The sequence below is a fragment of the Eucalyptus grandis genome, chromosome 4 (assembly GCF_016545825.1).
Source record: "Eucalyptus grandis isolate ANBG69807.140 chromosome 4, ASM1654582v1, whole genome shotgun sequence".
Taxonomy (NCBI): domain Eukaryota; kingdom Viridiplantae; phylum Streptophyta; class Magnoliopsida; order Myrtales; family Myrtaceae; genus Eucalyptus; species Eucalyptus grandis.
In genome coordinates this window covers 24,281,503-24,299,480 of record NC_052615.1, presented here as the reverse complement: position 1 = coordinate 24,299,480, position 17,978 = coordinate 24,281,503, and the positions used below count along the sequence as shown (strand labels likewise).

The 17,978-nt window shown below is 38.3% G+C and overlaps 1 protein-coding gene across 5 annotated transcripts; it reads left to right on the top strand.

Annotated features, from left to right (window-relative positions):
* The first annotated feature begins 53 nt into the window (after positions 1–53).
* Positions 54–17,895, top strand: LOC104441324 (UMP-CMP kinase 3). 5 transcript variants are annotated; one of them, XM_010054439.3, is made up of 10 exons: positions 447–691; positions 1,659–1,721; positions 2,512–2,557; positions 3,338–3,455; positions 4,732–4,888; positions 5,039–5,119; positions 5,246–5,353; positions 5,448–5,519; positions 7,239–7,292; positions 8,088–8,293. In XM_010054439.3, the coding sequence occupies exons 2-9, from the start codon at positions 1,692–1,694 to the stop codon at positions 7,248–7,250; spliced, it is 624 nt and encodes a 207-aa protein (XP_010052741.2). In that variant the 5' UTR covers positions 447–691; positions 1,659–1,691; the 3' UTR covers positions 7,251–7,292; positions 8,088–8,293. The 5 variants fall into 5 exon arrangements, with proteins under 5 accessions (XP_010052740.1, XP_010052741.2, XP_039167270.1 ...); XM_010054438.3 differs by lacking the exons at positions 3,338–3,455; positions 4,732–4,888; positions 5,039–5,119; ... (2 more) ...; positions 7,239–7,292; positions 8,088–8,293 and adding exons at positions 15,682–15,799; positions 16,862–17,018; positions 17,170–17,250; positions 17,377–17,484; positions 17,576–17,895 and having other exon boundaries at positions 54–691; XM_039311336.1 differs by lacking the exons at positions 447–691; positions 3,338–3,455; positions 4,732–4,888; ... (3 more) ...; positions 7,239–7,292; positions 8,088–8,293 and adding exons at positions 1,185–1,426; positions 15,682–15,799; positions 16,862–17,018; ... (1 more) ...; positions 17,377–17,484; positions 17,576–17,895.
* Positions 17,896–17,978: the final 83 nt, after the last annotated feature.

Here is a 17,978-nt window from a genome sequence, read left to right as displayed (position 1 = left end):
AAGGAGGCCAACTCTGTAAAATTATCAGTCCATTTATTGGGCGTGCCTCGTCTTTTTCCTCGAAGATTCCCCCTTTCCCCTCTCCCCTCTCCCTTCCCTCTCCCGTTACTTTTCATCTCTGTCTCTCTCCCCAACCCTTTATCCTCGTCTTCTCTGTTGCCCAGTCAATGGACTAGTAATTTGCGGAGGTGACCTCCCTTTTGTGTACCCCCTTTCGTGCGGTGTGCCCAAAAATCTCATCTTTCTCTTTCTCTTTCTAATCTTCGATCACATCTCTCTCATTCTTTTCACAACTGCATTGACCGGACGTCATTTTCTCCGCTCATCTCTGGTCGTTCGCAGCCCCCCACCTCGCGATAAACCGCGTATCCTAGCCGTAGATTCTAAGGCAAACCTCGTCCGCTGCACGGGGCTGGGCTTATGTATGGAATGTGAGTTGGGGGAAATTTCCGACACCGACAGTGCGCGTTCGCTGCTTTCGAGGTTCGGGCGCGAGGGTTGTTTGTAACTACTGTAACCGTCGGGATCACGCAAAGTTGCCAAATCCCCACCACCCGACCAGCCTATAAAGCCCTCCCTCCTCCTCCTCCTCCTCCTCCTCCTCTCTCCGCCATTGCATCATCTCCCATCTTCCTCTCAGATCTCTCCCTCTCTCTCTCCCTCTCGCATTTGGCATCCTTTCTTTGCAGAGGTAATCCATCCTCCAGATCTAATCTCTCTCTCTCTCTCTCTCTCTTCCTGCAATTTTCTGGTTTCTGCTTGATCTGCTCGTGGCTTTCCTGATCTCTCCCGTGCTTTGCTTATGCTTTCGTCTCGTCGCCTCGTTGCATGGTCGTGTCCCACCGGCTCTTACCGGATCTGTTCTGTTTGCTCTGATTCGATCCGGTATCATCGACTGCTCTGCGTTTCCGCGCTTTCTCCGTTTGAATTTCGGAACGTCTTGGCTCTGAATTGTGCGGCGGCCCTAGTTGGGACCCGAGACAACACCGGGTTCGTCTCTTCCGGTGCTGATCTCTTTTTTTCGGCATCTGGGGCCGAGAGGATTCTTGGTGGAGAGCTGAGGAGGGGGAAAAAGAAGAGATTTTTCTTCTTCCCAGTTGAGCATTGTGTCCAAATGTTCACTTGTTAGATTCAAGTTCAATTTTTTTTTTTTTTTTTTTTTTAAAAGCATAGGCATATCGTGCATATGGTAAATCTTTTTGCTCGTGCGAGTACTTAGCTATTGAATCATAAGTACGACCATCATGCAGTGAATTCAGTTGTACCATTTGATCTTCCAAGTCGTGCATTAGTTGAGTCAATGATCTGGATTTGCAGGATTTCGTCTTAAGGGTTTATTCGGGATCAGATCTAATTGGTAAAATGGAATAAATAGGTTATACTGAAGCTTTTCCACAACAGTTAGAACGCCTTGATTTTGTGAAGGGTAAGCATGTTTTAAGCTTGTATGGATCAAGAAGATCCATCAGCAGATACGGTGCATGTTTGCGAACTGATCTGCTTTTGTGCCAAATTATATGTCAATAGTTTATGGTATTTTTTCTCTGAAACGTACTCCATTGTTTGGATCTTAACATGGCCTCTACTTGGCAGCCTTACAAAGAATTGATAGCATGAATTTAGCTGTCCTAATACAATTATTCTTCTTGGTGATCCAGATCTTTCGGTCCAGTATTCTTTAGCTGGCTCTCATGGGAAGTGTTATTGATGTTACAATTGAGGCAAGCATCTGATTTCTTTTCTAGTAGAGCTTTCTTTTGGTTACTTGTGTTCTGTTTTGAATGTCAGTACTAAACTGTAGCCATGATGTACTGCCTGATCTGCCCTCATATGTTATTCATTTTTCCAATCTGGAGTGTTAGATTTCTCAATCTCTGTTGTTTCTGCATCTACATGTTCATCTTTGAATATCATTCACACTCAAATATTTAGTAAGAATTAAGAAGTTCCTTTTATTGTTGAGATTTGGGGCATGTCAATAGTATCTTGACACCCTACTAAGGTGATGATAAGGGATCAGGTTTGGCACAATGGACCTCAAACTATAAGTCTGATAAAATGCACTAAGTATACATGATGATGAGATAAGATGCATTTGAAATGCTAGATCAAGTCTCCTAAGTGAAAACAACTTTAGAATAAAATGCTTGATTGGTTTCTCATTTTACATTATCTTGTTCTAGGTGAGAAGCTGTCTTGTCTTGCCGATCATGTTCCAGAAATCCTTTGATTCTATCCCTCCCCTTTCTCTGCATTCGCGTGTGCATGTATGTGTATGTGTATGTGTCTGTGTCTGTGTATGTGTGTGGGTGTGTTAATTTAAGGTTTGTGTGACATCCATGGTATCAAAGTGACTTGACAACTTGGTATGAGAATATATTCAGAGAAATTTGTTGATATGAAGAATAGCTGCTAGTCGTGAATATTCTCTCTTTGGGGCAAATATGCTTTTGACATATTCTTCCAACTTGCTGATGCATAATGCTGACATGAGAAACTGCCTGCTTACAGGAGGGAAGCTTGACAGAGAAGAAGCCCACAGTTGTTTTTGTTTTAGGTGAGCATCTACTTTTAAGTTTCTGCAACTTACTCTAGGGATAACGGGGTCCTTTATTTCATCAGTATGGTCTTTTTAATAATAATTAATATCATCAGAGTTAGCTTCTATTAGATTCTATGATACTATTGATTATTATTTGATTTTGTCAAGTAGCAGAAAGTAGATTCATTCAGATCTTTCAGCAGAGTTGCTTGAGGGATGCATTGTGTTTCCAATTTTCACTATTGCTTGTCTTTCGTTTGAAGTTTTGATCCTTCCCCTTTGGATCATATGTTTGGTGCTTGACTTAGAGTTAGGTGAGATTTTTTTTTCCTTTTCTGTCGGACAAAATTCAACTTTTTTACTCAGTTTTTCTTTTTCTTTTTCTTTTTAACTTTATTTTATTTCTTTCCCCCTTTTTCAGCATTAGCTTTCTATTTTCTTTTATTTCTATATATTCTATTCCTTCAAAACTGTATGAGCATTCAGTAGCTCCATACTGTTAATCTAAATACAAAAGATTGATTTGAAATGCATCATGCGTTATTACTAAGGGGCGTAATATGTGACTGTTCACTATTATGCATGTTTAATAATTTTTGCTTACACTCACGATAAACTTATGATTCATTGTATACACATCGAATTTTACTTCTACAGATTTTGATATGGGTTTTAAAATTCTTTTAACTTATTGGAAGGAGTTTTTCTTTATTGCTTCAGAAGACTTCTAAGTTCTTTTTTGCCAAAAGGTAGAGGCTCTTTCATCCTTTTTAATTTAGCTTTTTAAGTTTGTAGGTGGACCTGGCAGTGGAAAGGGCACGCAATGTGCCAATATTGTTCAGCACTTTGGCTTCACCCATCTCAGTGCTGGTGATCTTCTTCGAGCAGAAATCAAATCTGGTTCTGAAAATGGGTAACAATGCCGCTGTCATTGATATTCTATTTTTTAGAAAGCTAGTATAGATAGTATCTGCACTTCTACGTTTTGCTAGAAATATGTGCATTCTCTATTTTCCATGTGGTAGGATCCTTTTTTGACTAAACCTAATTATGTAAGTCCAGGCATGTTCAAGTGAAGTTTTTTACGTGATGCTATTTTTCTTTCCTTTGTATTATTTTCAATGCTCACTTAAACAGGATTTCTTGGTCATTTCACAATTTTTTTTGGCTTTGTTTCCATTGAGATAATGTTTCGTGAATCGTTATATGGCAGATGATAATGTTGTTCGCATCCGCTTTAGTTGTAATGATACCTTGCTTTAATGGCTACAGTGAGACAGTGCGAGGGGGTTGGGTATTGCTGCTTGGGCAGCAATTGGTTGCACTGTGTTGTTATTGATTCACTGGATTTTGAGCTCTGATTGAGATATTAAGCCAGCTTGAAAGTTGCAACTTGCAAAATGGGTAGTTGCATGTGTGCAGAGGATTGCCGCTTGGGCGGTGATTGGTTGCACTGTGTTTTTATTTACTCACTGGTGATTTTGAACTCTGGTTGAGATGACAAACCACCTTCCAAGCTGCAATTTGCGGCAAGGGTTGTTTGCATGCATGTGCACTCATGCACAGAGTATTGCTGCTTGGGCAGCAATTGCTAGCACTGTGTTGTTGTTGACTCACTGCAAGCTGCAATTTGCGATGTGGATTGTTCATATAACCCGTTTGTGACTTTTAGTTACTTCACTGTTTTGAACCCAACATCACAGCTAAATGGTCCAACGTGAAAAAGAAGCATGTCCCACACAAGTTAACACTCAGTAGTCTATTAAGCTCATTCAGATGTGTGTATTTGACTGTTTCAACTATTATTTACGACACCTTGTCTCTTACACACATTTTAACCCGCAATCATATGCTTATAAGTGGCAGAAATGTTCTTAAACAAGCTTGCTTTTTTCAATTTCTTTTTGTGCACTGAAAATTTGATTCAAATAACTAATATGTCATCTTTGGGTTGGACATATTTAGATTCCTGTTTATTGGCATTAATGATTAATTGCAAGATGGAAACTTCAGTTGTTAGCCCTAACTACATGGTCGACATTCCTTTATGCCTTTTTTAACCAGAGAGATGACTGAACCTATCTCGAAATGAATGAATGCACATTGTAGGAGCCATGTCTTTTAGGTTCTTTTACAATTGTCTCATTGAAGGTCCAATGACCAACCAAATTTCCGATTTCAATTGGCAGAACTATGATCCAGAATATGATTAAGGAGGGAAAGATAGTGCCTTCAGAAGTGACAATCAAGCTCCTGCAGAAAGCAATCCAGGAAAGTGGAAATGACAAGTTCCTTATTGATGGTTTCCCTCGCAATGAGGAAAATCGTGCTGCATTTGAAGCCGTTGTAAGTTTGGCTACACCTATTTTTGTTTGAGTTGCGCTGCTTTAATCTTAGAACTAATCTAGTATCATCCCTCACATTTCAAATGTGAGCCTATTAGCTATTGCATGTTGATCTTCTTTCCTAGAGGGATAACAAGTAAGATTTTTGCAGACTAAAATAGAGCCAGAATTCGTGTTGTTTTTTGATTGTTCTGAGGAAGAGATGGAAAGGCGCTTGTTGAGTAGGAATCAGGTCAGGCGATTACTTCTTCACCACCTTTACCATACAAGTAGACTTTTTTGCTTTTGTCACCTTTCCAGCTCATGTAGTCATTTTAGAAATCTGATGCTTTTCCACTCTTTGTTACTGGTTTTGAAGGGAAGAGAAGATGACAACATAGAAACAATAAGGAAAAGGTTCAATGTGTTCTTGGAGTCTAGCCTCCCAGTTATTGAGTACTACAATTCCAAGGAAAAAGTCAGAAAGGTGAGGAAATCTCTAAATGTGTTGAAATCTTCTGTAGGTGTATTTGCATGATGTTATTTCATTTGATGGCTTATCTATATGGACTTTCATTCAGATCGATGCTGGAAAGTCTGTTGAAGAGGTCTTTGAGGCCGTCAAAGTAATTTTCACCTCAAACTCTGAGAAGGTAAAGTGGCAAAGTTGTGTTATCTTAATTTAAAGGGACAAATTAAGGTTATCAGTTGGGCTGTATTGTCTTCACAAGTCAATGTGATGCTATACGTTTATTAAATGTGGTTTTGCTTCTGACTCATTCTTGTAGTCCCTTTTGGAGAACCAATACTTGAAAACAATATCTAATGAGATCATCTAGCATAATGATGTAGCTTTTAACTACTTTGTATGCAAGGCTTCTATTTCCACACCCAAATTGGCTCTATTTATGTCCTACAACTAGTATACCCTCATTTAAGATCAGAAGAAAGATTGCAGTTGCTCTGCCCCTTATTCCCAATTCCTGTTTCTGGTCCCTCACCCGGTCTCTCTCTCTCTCTGACTTTAAAGCTTTTCAGCTCCATCATTGTTTTGAATAGAAGTAATTCATGCACTGATAGAGAATTTCCAAAAAAATTTCTGTCATATTGTACATTACCCTTTTAGTTGAAATGGATGCAATGTAAAACATGTGGCATTTTTTGGTGCTTGGTAGGAATAAAAGATCGAGAAACACTTGCTTGGTTGATCAATCAAGTGCTGGTTTTTCATTCTTTGCAGAGGATGCCAATTGGTTATATTCTAGATTCTTGATAGAAGCTATTTTCATCTTATGAAGATGCAGCTTCCAGGTTTTTTAGGTTTGTAGCAGAATGAAAGAAGTAAAGGATTAAACTTAATAACTCTTCACAACCCAATAACGAGCTTTCTAGAAGACTTTTGTGTAATATGAGAGCAGGGAGAGAGACTTTTCGATCAGATAGTTTGAGTAAACTCTGTGGGTAGAAATCCTTCCTTGAGAGGAACAAAAACCACAAGCATTGGGATTTACAAAGAGGTGTGTGGAGTGCTTAAGGGCTTCTACCAATGGTTCACTCTCCCTTAGATAGGAATTCACATTTATAGAAGATAAAGTGAGGACAGCTTATGAAGGGTGGTCAACATGCCAACTTATCCCAAAGTGTGTTGACTCATTTTAAGATGTTCGATTTCTGAAGCCATGGCTGCATCATTTGTAGCTCTGGAGATAGCTTGAGCCTTTGTACAGCTGTACTTTTTTCCTAGACTGGCCCTATGCAGTAATTTAAGTACCACAAGTAAAGGTTGTCTTCCAAGGGCAGCTGAACATGGAGGTTACCTAGTGCTATGAATGGTGAATTTGGAGGTCTGCATTCTATAATTAAATGCTGAAATCATAGCATAACTCTGACAGAAAAATGCATTTTAGCACCATTAACCTGTTGTATAAAGAATCAGATTAATATTTAGAAAGTGACGGGATAAAGTGTTTTTTTTTTTTTTTTTTTTGGGGGGTGGGAAGGGGGTGCTCACATTTATTAACTTCTCCATTTACCACTTGTCAAATTGAAAGGTGATGGCACAGCCAGTTTCTGTTGCTTTGACAATTCACAAAGGCCTTGTATTAAAATCATTGCCAATACAATGAACATAATGGTTATTCTGCCACAAGTGGCATCTCATGGTTGCAACGTCAGGCTAAGCTGCTTTCTCCCCCCTCCTCCTTGGGTAATTAGGCAAATAGTGTTTTTTTCTTTCTTTTGATCAAAGGCTAATAGTGGTTGACCTACTTTAACTCTTGCATGTACTTTTTTACTTAATTTATTTGAATATATTGTTCTGGTAAAAAGGATGGGAACGGTAGGTGCTAATTCTATCTTGCACATATCTGCAGGCTACTGTCTAGAGCATCCATTTATGTTCTGTGATCAGCTTTGGATATCCTGAGGTAACTCTATTATCTCAACCTTCACAAGTACCATTTCAATTTTGTCAATATGGGTTAAATTTTAAGGTTGAAGAAATGCATTTAGATTTTGTTCCAGTGGTCATGCAAATTCCTTTTCCTATGCTGCCCCTCGTTTTGAGATAATTAGCTGGTTGGGAGAGTACAGCTGAGTATAAAGGTTTCTTGAGCATATGCTAGTACTATGATTTGAAATTGGCTTAATAATGTTGATATTCCAAGTTTGGATTCTGATATGTTCTATATGAAACAGAACCTGATTCTGTACTCCACTAATTGAACTATGGAATACATCTATTCGAGTATATCCTGCTTCCACTTCATATATGGGGCTAAAGGAAGGTTCTTACAATAATTATCATTGAGTATATATAATGGATGGTCTAGAACTTTCCCATGTTCTTCCTTTGTTCCTTTTGGAAAGGGGTACTTTCTTTCTTTTTCATATTTCGTGCTTCTTTTTTTGTTCGGCCAATGGCTGGTGAAAGAGTTTGATGTCTGGTTGGGACAAACCATTTGCTTAGTTATTAGGTAAAGTGAGATGGCTGAACATAGCTTTTATTCTGGTAGCATGTTTGACTCTTTAGTCCACTGTCTCTACAAATCTTTCAATGTGTTAATTTCAAGAGGCTTCACTGAATGGAACTTACATATGAAAAGAGACAAACTCACCTTACTTTGTATGCCTGTTATATCGCGTCACTTTTCCTGAGAAATCTAATTACGGTGAGGAACACAGTGATGTATAACGCTGGAATTTTCTTTGTTCCATGCCAGGTGATGATGCTGTTGTACCTGCCTATTGTTGCTTCATTTTGGAGGATTCTTGCACCTATTTTAGCAATAGGAATTATATACAAGCATGTGATGGGATATATGGCTCTGTATTCTTATACCGACAGCATTTAAAAGGTTTATTAACCTGCAAATAAAGTTCCTCTGCACCCCTCGGCCCAACATGGTTGATTGTTGTTTTTTCCTCCTTTTCCTCCGTACCCTCGCTCACCACCAGTGTCAACAATCAGTCACTAAAACATGGGTGTGAGATATTCATGCATCACCTCTATGCTAATGCAAAAGTATCTCAAGTACAGGCAAATGTCTGCTCTCGAAACGGTTGTTCCCAAAACATTAAGAGATTTTTACTCTAATGTTTTAGAATGTCTCAGGACATAATAGAGTTGCGTCTTTGCCATAACGTTCTTCTGTACGTCGGCATGCATTATCTCGCTGACATTTCATGACAATTCATCATTTCGCAACAATCTCTGCGTAGGAGGGCCGCCTAATGGGAAGGATTCACGTGGATCCAAAACGCTATCATCTAATGTGAAGAGTTCCAGAAAACTGGGAAAAACGTTAAATGATCTCTGCACTCTATATTTTAGCTGCATCTATCAATCGAAGTCATACAGAGTTGGGTCTTTGAAATGGTTGTGGTCTGAGGAAATGAAGTAACCTTTGCCTTCAATTGAAGATGGCGGCCATCATTGCATTTGAAAGTCGTGCTTCAAGCTCAGGAGCTTGAGTTTTTTTTTTTTTTTTTTCACATATATAATAAACATCCTTGGACTTCAAAATTTTAATAGCCGTTGCTGCCCATGAGCTGTATATCTAGCTTACTGGAACACCCTTTTCTTTTTATAACAAAAGGGGCCCAAGCCCCTAAATTTCACACATTGTCTAATCCTACGAGTAAAGTAACATACAATATTTTTGTTAGTTTCTTCATTCAAACAATCTTGTTTCCTCCGAGTTGCGCTCCTTGAACATTTCTCGTACACTTTCATCAGGTATCCTTTCGCTTTTATTTACTAAAAAGTCATTTCTTTTCTAAGAAAATCCCATCCCAGGTCACGAATTCTGTAGTTGCATATCTCTCTCTCTGCCAGCCTCGGTCGAGGTAGCAGTAGCAACATGGCTGCGTGAGGCCGACGACCTCCCTCAGGCCATGGAAGGCCTCATATTGAGGTCACGGGCGACCTTGATCAAGGTCACGGCCAGCACGAGCCATGTGCGACCTCAATGGCAGCTCGCGACCTCAAGCTGAGGTCGTCAGCAACCGGTGCCCATGATGACCTCCATGGAGGTCTCTGAGATTTCGGAGCAGATAGGGAGAGAGCGACAGTAGAGAGAAATTGCATAGAAGAATGAGCGAGGCACTGCGAGCAGAGGTTGAGGGGAGGTTTGGGATGGCTGCGGCAGCTGACCGGGGTTGTGGCGGCGGCGGCGGACGGTGGTGTGTGGCGAAGAAGACACGGGGGTTTGTGGATAAAAATTTTATAGGAGAGCTGGGGGCTTGAGAATTTTTAATAATATAGTAGGGCGATTTGATCTTTTCATAGTGGATTTTTATTTTTATTTTTATAGTGGTAGTAAATTGGTAATTTTGAAATTAGAGACATGCATGGAGTTTTTTTAGATGAGACATAGTTAATTTGAGGTAACTTCTTATTCTAATGAAAAATCATAAAAAATTAAAAAATAAATAAATCTTAAAAAGAACATGCATGTGCATATAGAATTACTATGTCATCCATCCCATGTCATGTAGCAAATGCATATTTAAGGCCATGGAAATTAGATTGCACACCTGTTACTATAGTTTGAGATAGGTCATACGAATTGCACGTCACATGGCATTAGGTAAAAATCATGCATATCAAATTTAGATTAAAACTGCACATAATTGATTTAAAAAAAGAACTAAATGTCATATCATTTAGAAATCATGTTTAGGACATGCATTTTCTAACTAACATCTTGTAGAATTTTAGAAGAGTAGACAATAATGAATTAATAGTTTGCTTTGTTTTAAGGTTAATCATAATTCTTACAATTCGTCATTTGGGTTTATTGGATGTTATTTTATTTATTGTGCACTTGCATGACCATCCTTTGCATATTAGTGATTTAGTTCAAAATCAACCAAGACTGCTTACAAAATATTTTTGAAAATAAAAGGTACCATAAGGGTGTTCGATTAATATAGCGTAATCATGTCTCAAAACCTATTAAATTACTAGTTCACGAAAGTAAAATATTCTCCCATACTTGAGTTTCTAATCAACCTTAACTGATCAGCGGCGGTTGTAAATTGAATAAAATTGCATGTTTAAATGGGTTAATTTGCGACTACCAAGTTGTAATTGGTAAGGTTTGGGAGGGTCCTGCTAAGTCTTCAGACTTAGTAATCCATTAACTTTGTCTTGGGTAATTCACCTTTGTGAAGGTCGCGACACATAAATTTTGTAATAGAAACCAAATAAACATGCCACAAGGTTGCATATAGATTGCATGTAGACCTGAGGCTAGTTTAATCTCATATCATGTGATGCGCATCACTTAGAAAATATTAGCATCATCAGCATTGTATATAGTTCTATATTCATGGTAAGTTGATTAGGTCATATTAGAGTCCTAGAATTTAATTTCTCTGTTTTTTTTAAATAAAATAAAAATAGTATTTCATATAGTCCTCATTATAGAATGGGCTCGTGACTTCCTTAAGGTCATTCATGTTAATTAACTTAGGGTTGCATATACATGCATTTAAAATGTGTCATCTTGCATATAGGATTTAGAATGCATGTCTGTCTTTGGGGTCTTTTTGTTAATTAATAAAGAAAAGAACAAAAAAATTGATGGATTAAAATTCATGTCTCATGGCATTTAGTAGATTAATTAGTATTAACGTTGATTATTGTCGCGCATGAGTAGTACTTGAAATCAATCACATGACGTATAGAAGTTACCATTCGTGTCATATAGCCATATCATTCTTGCAAGTCCTTCGGTAATTAGTGCATATAAGTCAAATTCTTTTAACATAGAAAAATATAAAAAAATTAGTATAGATTGCATATTAGTTAGTCATTATTTCATGCACAATCCTGCACACCTTTCGTGCATTCGATCTGCATGTTTTTCCCCTGATTGTTTACCTTCGGAAAGGTTTGGATAGTCCTAGGCACCGGCGTTCAAGTTTCCCATGTTGGGCATGAGAAAATCCCGGCTCTAATAAATTCAATATTTTTTTCTTCCAAAAGACGGAAATTAATTTATAAATTACTTTTAGATTTTTAGTTAAATACTGAAAAATATTGCTTTTCTTTAAAGAATATTTTTTTTGAAAATATTTTTCAAAAATATTAAAGTTTTTGCAATAGAAGCGAAGTTTAAGAAAATCCCAGTCCTAGAACGTGTGCTGCTCATGCGCATTCCCCTTTTAATGATGCCACCAGGTCAAATGAGGCCTTGGTGGAGCTGATCTGGATTTCCCTGATTTTCTTTAATGAAGATTCCCCATTTCTGGAAAGAAATGAAACAGAGGCCCCTTTCGTGCGGTTTGTCTAAGAATTCCCAAAAGGATGGTGAATGCTAATTATTCTCTCTCTCTCTCTCTCTCTCTCTCTCTCTCTCTCTCTCTCTCTCTCTATTTCTAATCTCCAATCTCATCTCTCTCATTCTTTCTACAAATGCATTGACCGAACATGTCATTTTCTCTACTAATCTCGGTTGTTCCTCCCCCACTTCCATGAATGTCTTCATTCTTCCCTTGCTTAGAGTGGTCCGTGTACTGCGTGCATAGACGTTATTTATATGTTTGATGCATATATGCTATTCTTAAACAAAGTTGTCTATAATTTCTATATGCGGAAGAATGTAATAAAGAGATCACAAGATTATGCAGTATGCACATCTTTATTTAAGGGTTAAATTTTAATAGAATTAGTGGGCTCGATTTCTGACTTTCATGCAATTAAAATTGTCCTAAATTTAGGTGTCTAACACTTTATCCTAGAATATATGGAGTCATTTTTACTTTTCACGTAATACAAACTCCTCTTGTGAACATGCATTTTGAGTTTTAAAACTAAACTACTTGAAGCTTTCAAAGTACATAAATATTTCAAAAATAGGTAAGGAAAAAAAAAAGGGCAGCTTTCACTTGTCTTTTAAGTAGAAACATACGTGCCCCTAAGCTACACCTTATATAAAGATGGGTTTGAGCTAGGATGAGAGCATGAAATCAATGGCGGTGATAACAATTCTTTTTACCTTCCCAAGATGAGGTAACTCGCTACACATCCCAATAATAACAATTTGTCCAAATGAATCTGTCTTGTCTATCGCTAGTTAATTGATTTCACATCCAGGCTAGTTGGTTATTTCGCATTGCTGTAGCAAATACACAAGATGGTTAACCGTTACCTTTATCTCCTCTAGGTGCCACTTTGTTTCCCTCGATAAATTGACCTAGATTTATCTGTAGGTGAATAGCCTTTAATCGAATGCCCATCCCATCCGACCATCACTCCATGGCTACCGTGATACTCTGATGACGATTTGCCACCAAAGAGCGTACAGTTCAAGACGGTCGTCGGCCAAATTGTTGTCGCCAAAGCCATCGCTAATTAGACTTCTACCTTTGGAAGATTGAATCGCTCCGATGCAGTGAAATCCCGAAGGACAGATTTGAAAATTCTCGAGCAATGGTGCACCCTTGTAGTGGAACTCTATACTAGAATTAGATTCCGAGCTAGGCCTTACGCACAATGGGTCTGGGCTATAGAATACTTGAACCTGAGATGGGAATTACTTTGCGCGTTCCTTTCGTGAGCTTCACAAGAGGGTTGTCTACAACTTTAACCGTCAGGATGACGCAAAGCAGTCTATAAAGCCTCGATTTACAGCTTTTTCCTCTTCACCATTAGAATTTCGGTAACGTTTCGGCTCTAAACTGTTCGGCAGGCCAGGTTGTGAACCGAGCCAGCATCGGGGTTCGCCTCTTCCGGTGCTGATCTTTCCTCTTCTACTTTCGCGTTTGATAGGATTCGAGGAAGAGAGATGAGGAGTGCAAAAAAGAAAGAAAGATTTTTCTCCTTCCTAGTTGAGCATTGTGTCAAAATGTTCACCAGTCATATTCAAGTTCCTTTATATTTGAGAAAGCAGAAGCATATTTATTTTAGTGTATGTGCATAAGATTATCATGAACGAAGCTTTTTATCTTACGGTCAGGCCACCTTGATTTTAAAATAGATATGCCTATCTTTTTTTTTTTTTTTTTTGGGTAAAGTGCCTATCTTGATTTTTTAAGCTTGTAAGGATCAACAAAATCCATCAGCAGATATTTTTGTATGTGTATGTTTGCAAACTGATCTACTTTTATGGCAAATTGGATGTCAATATTTATGGTATATGCTCTCGAAGATGCACTCAACTCTTTGGAGCTTAACATGGCCTCTTGATGGTAGCCTCTAGCAAGAATTGATAGCATGAATTTAGCTTTTCTGAGTCAATTATTCTTTGGTGAACCAGATCTTGTGGTTCAACATTCTTTAGCTGCCTCTCATGGGGAGTGTTACTGATGTTGCAATGGAGGCAAGCATCTGATTTCTTCTCTAGTAATTCTTTTTTGGTTACATGTGTCCTGTTTTGAACGTTAGTCCTAAACACTAGCCGTGATGATGTACTGCCTGTTGTGCAGTCATATGTTATTCATTCTTTCAATATGGAGGAGCAAGACTTCTCAATCTCAGCTGTTTCTACATCTCCATGCTCACCTTTTAATTTCATTCACACTCAAACATTTAGTAATAACTCAGAAGTTCCTTTTATTGCTGAGAGTTAGGGCCACATTAAAAGTACCTCGACACCAGAAAATGTCATCTAAACCTTTGATAAGGTAAAAATGGGGATAGGGTTCAGTGCAATGGACCACAAAAGTCGAAACTAAAAAGTCCAATAAAATGCACCAAGCGGTAGCCATGATATACTGCCTCATGTGCAGTCATACGTTATTCGTTCTTCCAATATGGAGTGTAAGCCTTCTCAACCTCAGTTGTTTCTGCATTCCATGCTCATCTTTGATTTTTTTTTTCTTTTTTCTTTTTCCACACTCAAACATTTAGTAATAACTCAGAAGTGCCTTTTATTGCTGAGAGTTGGGGCCACATGAAAAGTACCTTGACACCAAAAAGTGTCATCTAAACCTTTGATAAGGTGAGAAAGGGGATCAGGTTCAGTACAATGGACCGCAAAATTTGGAACTAAGAAGTCTAATAAAATGCACTTATCATTCATGATGATGAGATACAAGGCATTAAGCATGTTGCAGAAAACCTTTGATTCTGTCTCCCTCTCTCTCTCTCTCTCGTGTGCGTGTGTATGTGTATGTGTGGGTGGCTAGGGAGCGGTCGCACTCGCACTCGCACTCACACTCGCACTCACACTCACACTCGTGTTAATGTAAGGTTTGTGTGGCATCCTTGTATTAAAGTGACTTGACAACTTGCTGTGAGAACATATTCAGTGGAGACTGTTGATATGAAGAATAACTGTTTGTTGTGAAGATTCTTTATTTTGGGCAAAGTTGCTTTTGACACATTTTCCCTCCAACTTCACTGATGTGCGATGCTGACACAAGAAACTGCCGTGCTTACAGATGGGAACCTTGGCACAGAGAAGGCCCACAGTTGTTTTTGTTTTGGGTGAGCATCTATTCTTAAGTTTCTGAGACTTGCTATAGGGATAACAGGGGTCCTTTATTTCTTCAGCAAAATCTCTTGAATCGTAACCAATTCCATGTGAGTTAGCTTCTACTAGATTCCATGATACTCTATTTTTGCCCATTATTTAAGTTTGTCAAGTTGTAGAAAGTTTAGCGCCAAAAAAAAAAAAAAAAAAGTTGTAGAAAGTTGACTAATCCGGATCTTTCAGCAGAGTTGCTTGAGTGATGCATTGTGTTTCAAATTTCCAATATGCTTGTCTTTCGCTTGAAGTTTTGATCCTTCCCCTGCGGATCATACGTTTGGTGCTTGATTTAGTGTTGGGTGAGATTTTTTTTTTTTTTTGGTAGGATACAATTCAACTTAATCACTCGGTTCTTTTTCCTTTTGACTTTATTTGCTTCCTTACTTTTTTCAGCATTAACCTTTCTATTTCCTTTGATTTCATCATATTCTATTCCTTAAATACTGAATGAGCATATGGTAGATCCATGATATAAATCTTTTATTTGAAATGCACCATATTTTATTACTAGGGGCATTATGTGTGACCATTTTCTATTATGCAAGTTTAATAGTTTTTTTTACTTATAATCACGACAAACTGGTGTTCATGTAGATCTTCTTGATGGAGAATATTAGAATTGCATCATTTAATGGCCGAAAGTTTAGCTATGTAATATATGATTTAATGTATTCACATTTAATTTTGCTTATAAAGATTTTTATACGTGCCCTCAAAATTCCTTTTAACTTTTTGGAAGGAGTATTTTTATTGCTTCGGAAGATTTCTACCTTCTTATTTGCCAAAGAATAGAGGCTCTTTCAACCTTTCTAATTTAACTTTCTTAAGTTCGCAGGTGGACCTGGCAGTGGAAAGGGTACCCAATGTGATAAAATTGTTCAGCACTTTGGCTTCACTCATATCAGTACTGGTGACCTTCTCCGAGATGAAATTAGATCTGGTTCTGAAAATGGGTAATAATGCCGCTATTATTGATCTTCTATTATTTCAGGAAGTTAGTATAGCCATTATCTGTGCTTGTACTTTTCGCTACAGATATCTATTTTCAAGTGGTAGGGTCCTCTTCTTGACTAAACCTAATTATGCAAGTCCAGGCATGTTCAGGGAGTATCGCCACTTGGGTATTAATTGGTTAATTTTGAGCTCCGCTTGACATATCAAACCGGCTTGAAAGTTGCAATTTGTGACATGGTTCGTTTGCACGGGGACAAAGTATTGCCCCACTGTGTTGTTTTTGACTCACTGTTGATTTTGAACTCTGGTTGAGATGACGAACCGACTTCAAAGCTGCAATTTGCAACATGGGTTGTTTGCACTCACTCGCACGCACATACACACAAAAGAGTTTTGCCGCTTGGGCAGCAATTGGTTGCATTGTGCTGTTATTGATTCAATGGTGATTCTGAACTCTGGTTGAGATGACGAACCAGCTTCAGAGCTGCAATTCCCCATGGGTTGTTCACATAACTCGTATGTGGCTTTTAGTTAGTTCACTATTTTGAACCCAACATCGCAGCTTAAATGGTACAGCGTGAAAAAGAACCGTGTCCTTCACAAGTTAACACTCGGTAGCCTCTTGAGCTCTTTCAGACGTGTATTTGACTGGTTCGCCTATTAATCATGACAGCTTGTCACTTACACACATTATAACCTGTTATCCTATGCTTACAACTGACAAAAAAGTGCTGTTAAACAAGCTTGCTTCAAATCACATTTATGATGAGCAGCTCTATTGGCCATTAAATATCATCTTTGGGTTAGACTAATTGGCAGCAAGAATTAATCTCAAGGTGGAAACTATTAATCTCAAGGTGGAAACTTCAGTTGTTAGGCCTAACTGGCATAAGACATGTTTGACATTCCTGGGTGCTTTTCTTTTAACAGAGAGATGACTGAAGCCATCTTGAGATGAATGCATGCACATGATAGGATCCAATGTCTTTTAGGTTCTTATGCAATTGAGTTGTCTCTTTGAAGGTTTGACGACCAACCAAATTTCCTCTCTCAATTGGCAGGACTATGATCCAGAGGATGATGAAGGAGGGAAAGATGGTGCCTCCAGAATTGACAATCAAGCTCCTGCAGAAAGCGATGCAGGAATGTGGAAACGACAAGTTGCTTATTGATGGTTTCCCTCGGAATGAGGAAAATCGTGCTGCATATGAAGCTGTTGTAAGTTTGACCAGACCTTTTTTTTTGTTTGCAATGCGCTTCTCTAATCTAGTTACTGATCTAGTATCATCCCACCCATTTCAATGTGAGCCTATTAGCTATTGCATGTTGATCTTCCTCCTCAAAGGGTTGAAAAGTGAAATTTTTGCAGATTAAAATTGAGCCAAAACTTGTGTTGTTTCTTGATTGTTCTGAGGAAGAGATGGAAAGGCGCTTGTTGAATAGGAATCAGGTCAGGCAATTATTTCTTCATTGCCGTCACCTTACGAACACATACTCTTGCTTTTGTCATCTTTCCAGCTCATCTAGTTATTTTAGAAATCTGATGCTTTTCCACTATTTGTAACTGGTTTTGAAGGGAAGAGAAGATGACAACATAGAAACAATAAGGAAAAGGTTTAAGGTGTTCAAGGAGTCTACCCTCCCAGTTATTGAGTACTACGATTCCAAGGGAAAAGTCAGAAAGGTTAAAGTCTCTTAATGTGTTGAAATCTTCGGTAGGTGAATTGCGTGTTCTTGTTCCAGTTGATTGATTATCTATCTCGGCGTTTATTCAGATTGATGCTGGAAAGCCTGCTGACGAGGTCTTTGAGGACATCAAATTTTTTTTTACCTCGACCTGTGGAAATATAAAGCACTCCTGTTGCGTTATCTTATAGGCTTCTTTTGCTGTGAAAATCACTGAAAGGAGCAAATCAGTAATGATCAATTGGGCTGTATCATCTTCAGGAGGCGATATGACTCTATATGTTTATTAAATGTGGTTGTTGCATCTGAGTCATCCCTGTAATACCTCATAGAGAACCAGTACTTCTAAATAGTATCTAATGCGATTATTTAGCATAATGATGCAGCTCGGAACAACTTTGCATCTGTACATTGGTCTAATTCTGTAAGGCTTCTATATTTCCACAGCCAAACGTCCTATGGCAATTTATACCCACGTTTAACTATCTGACG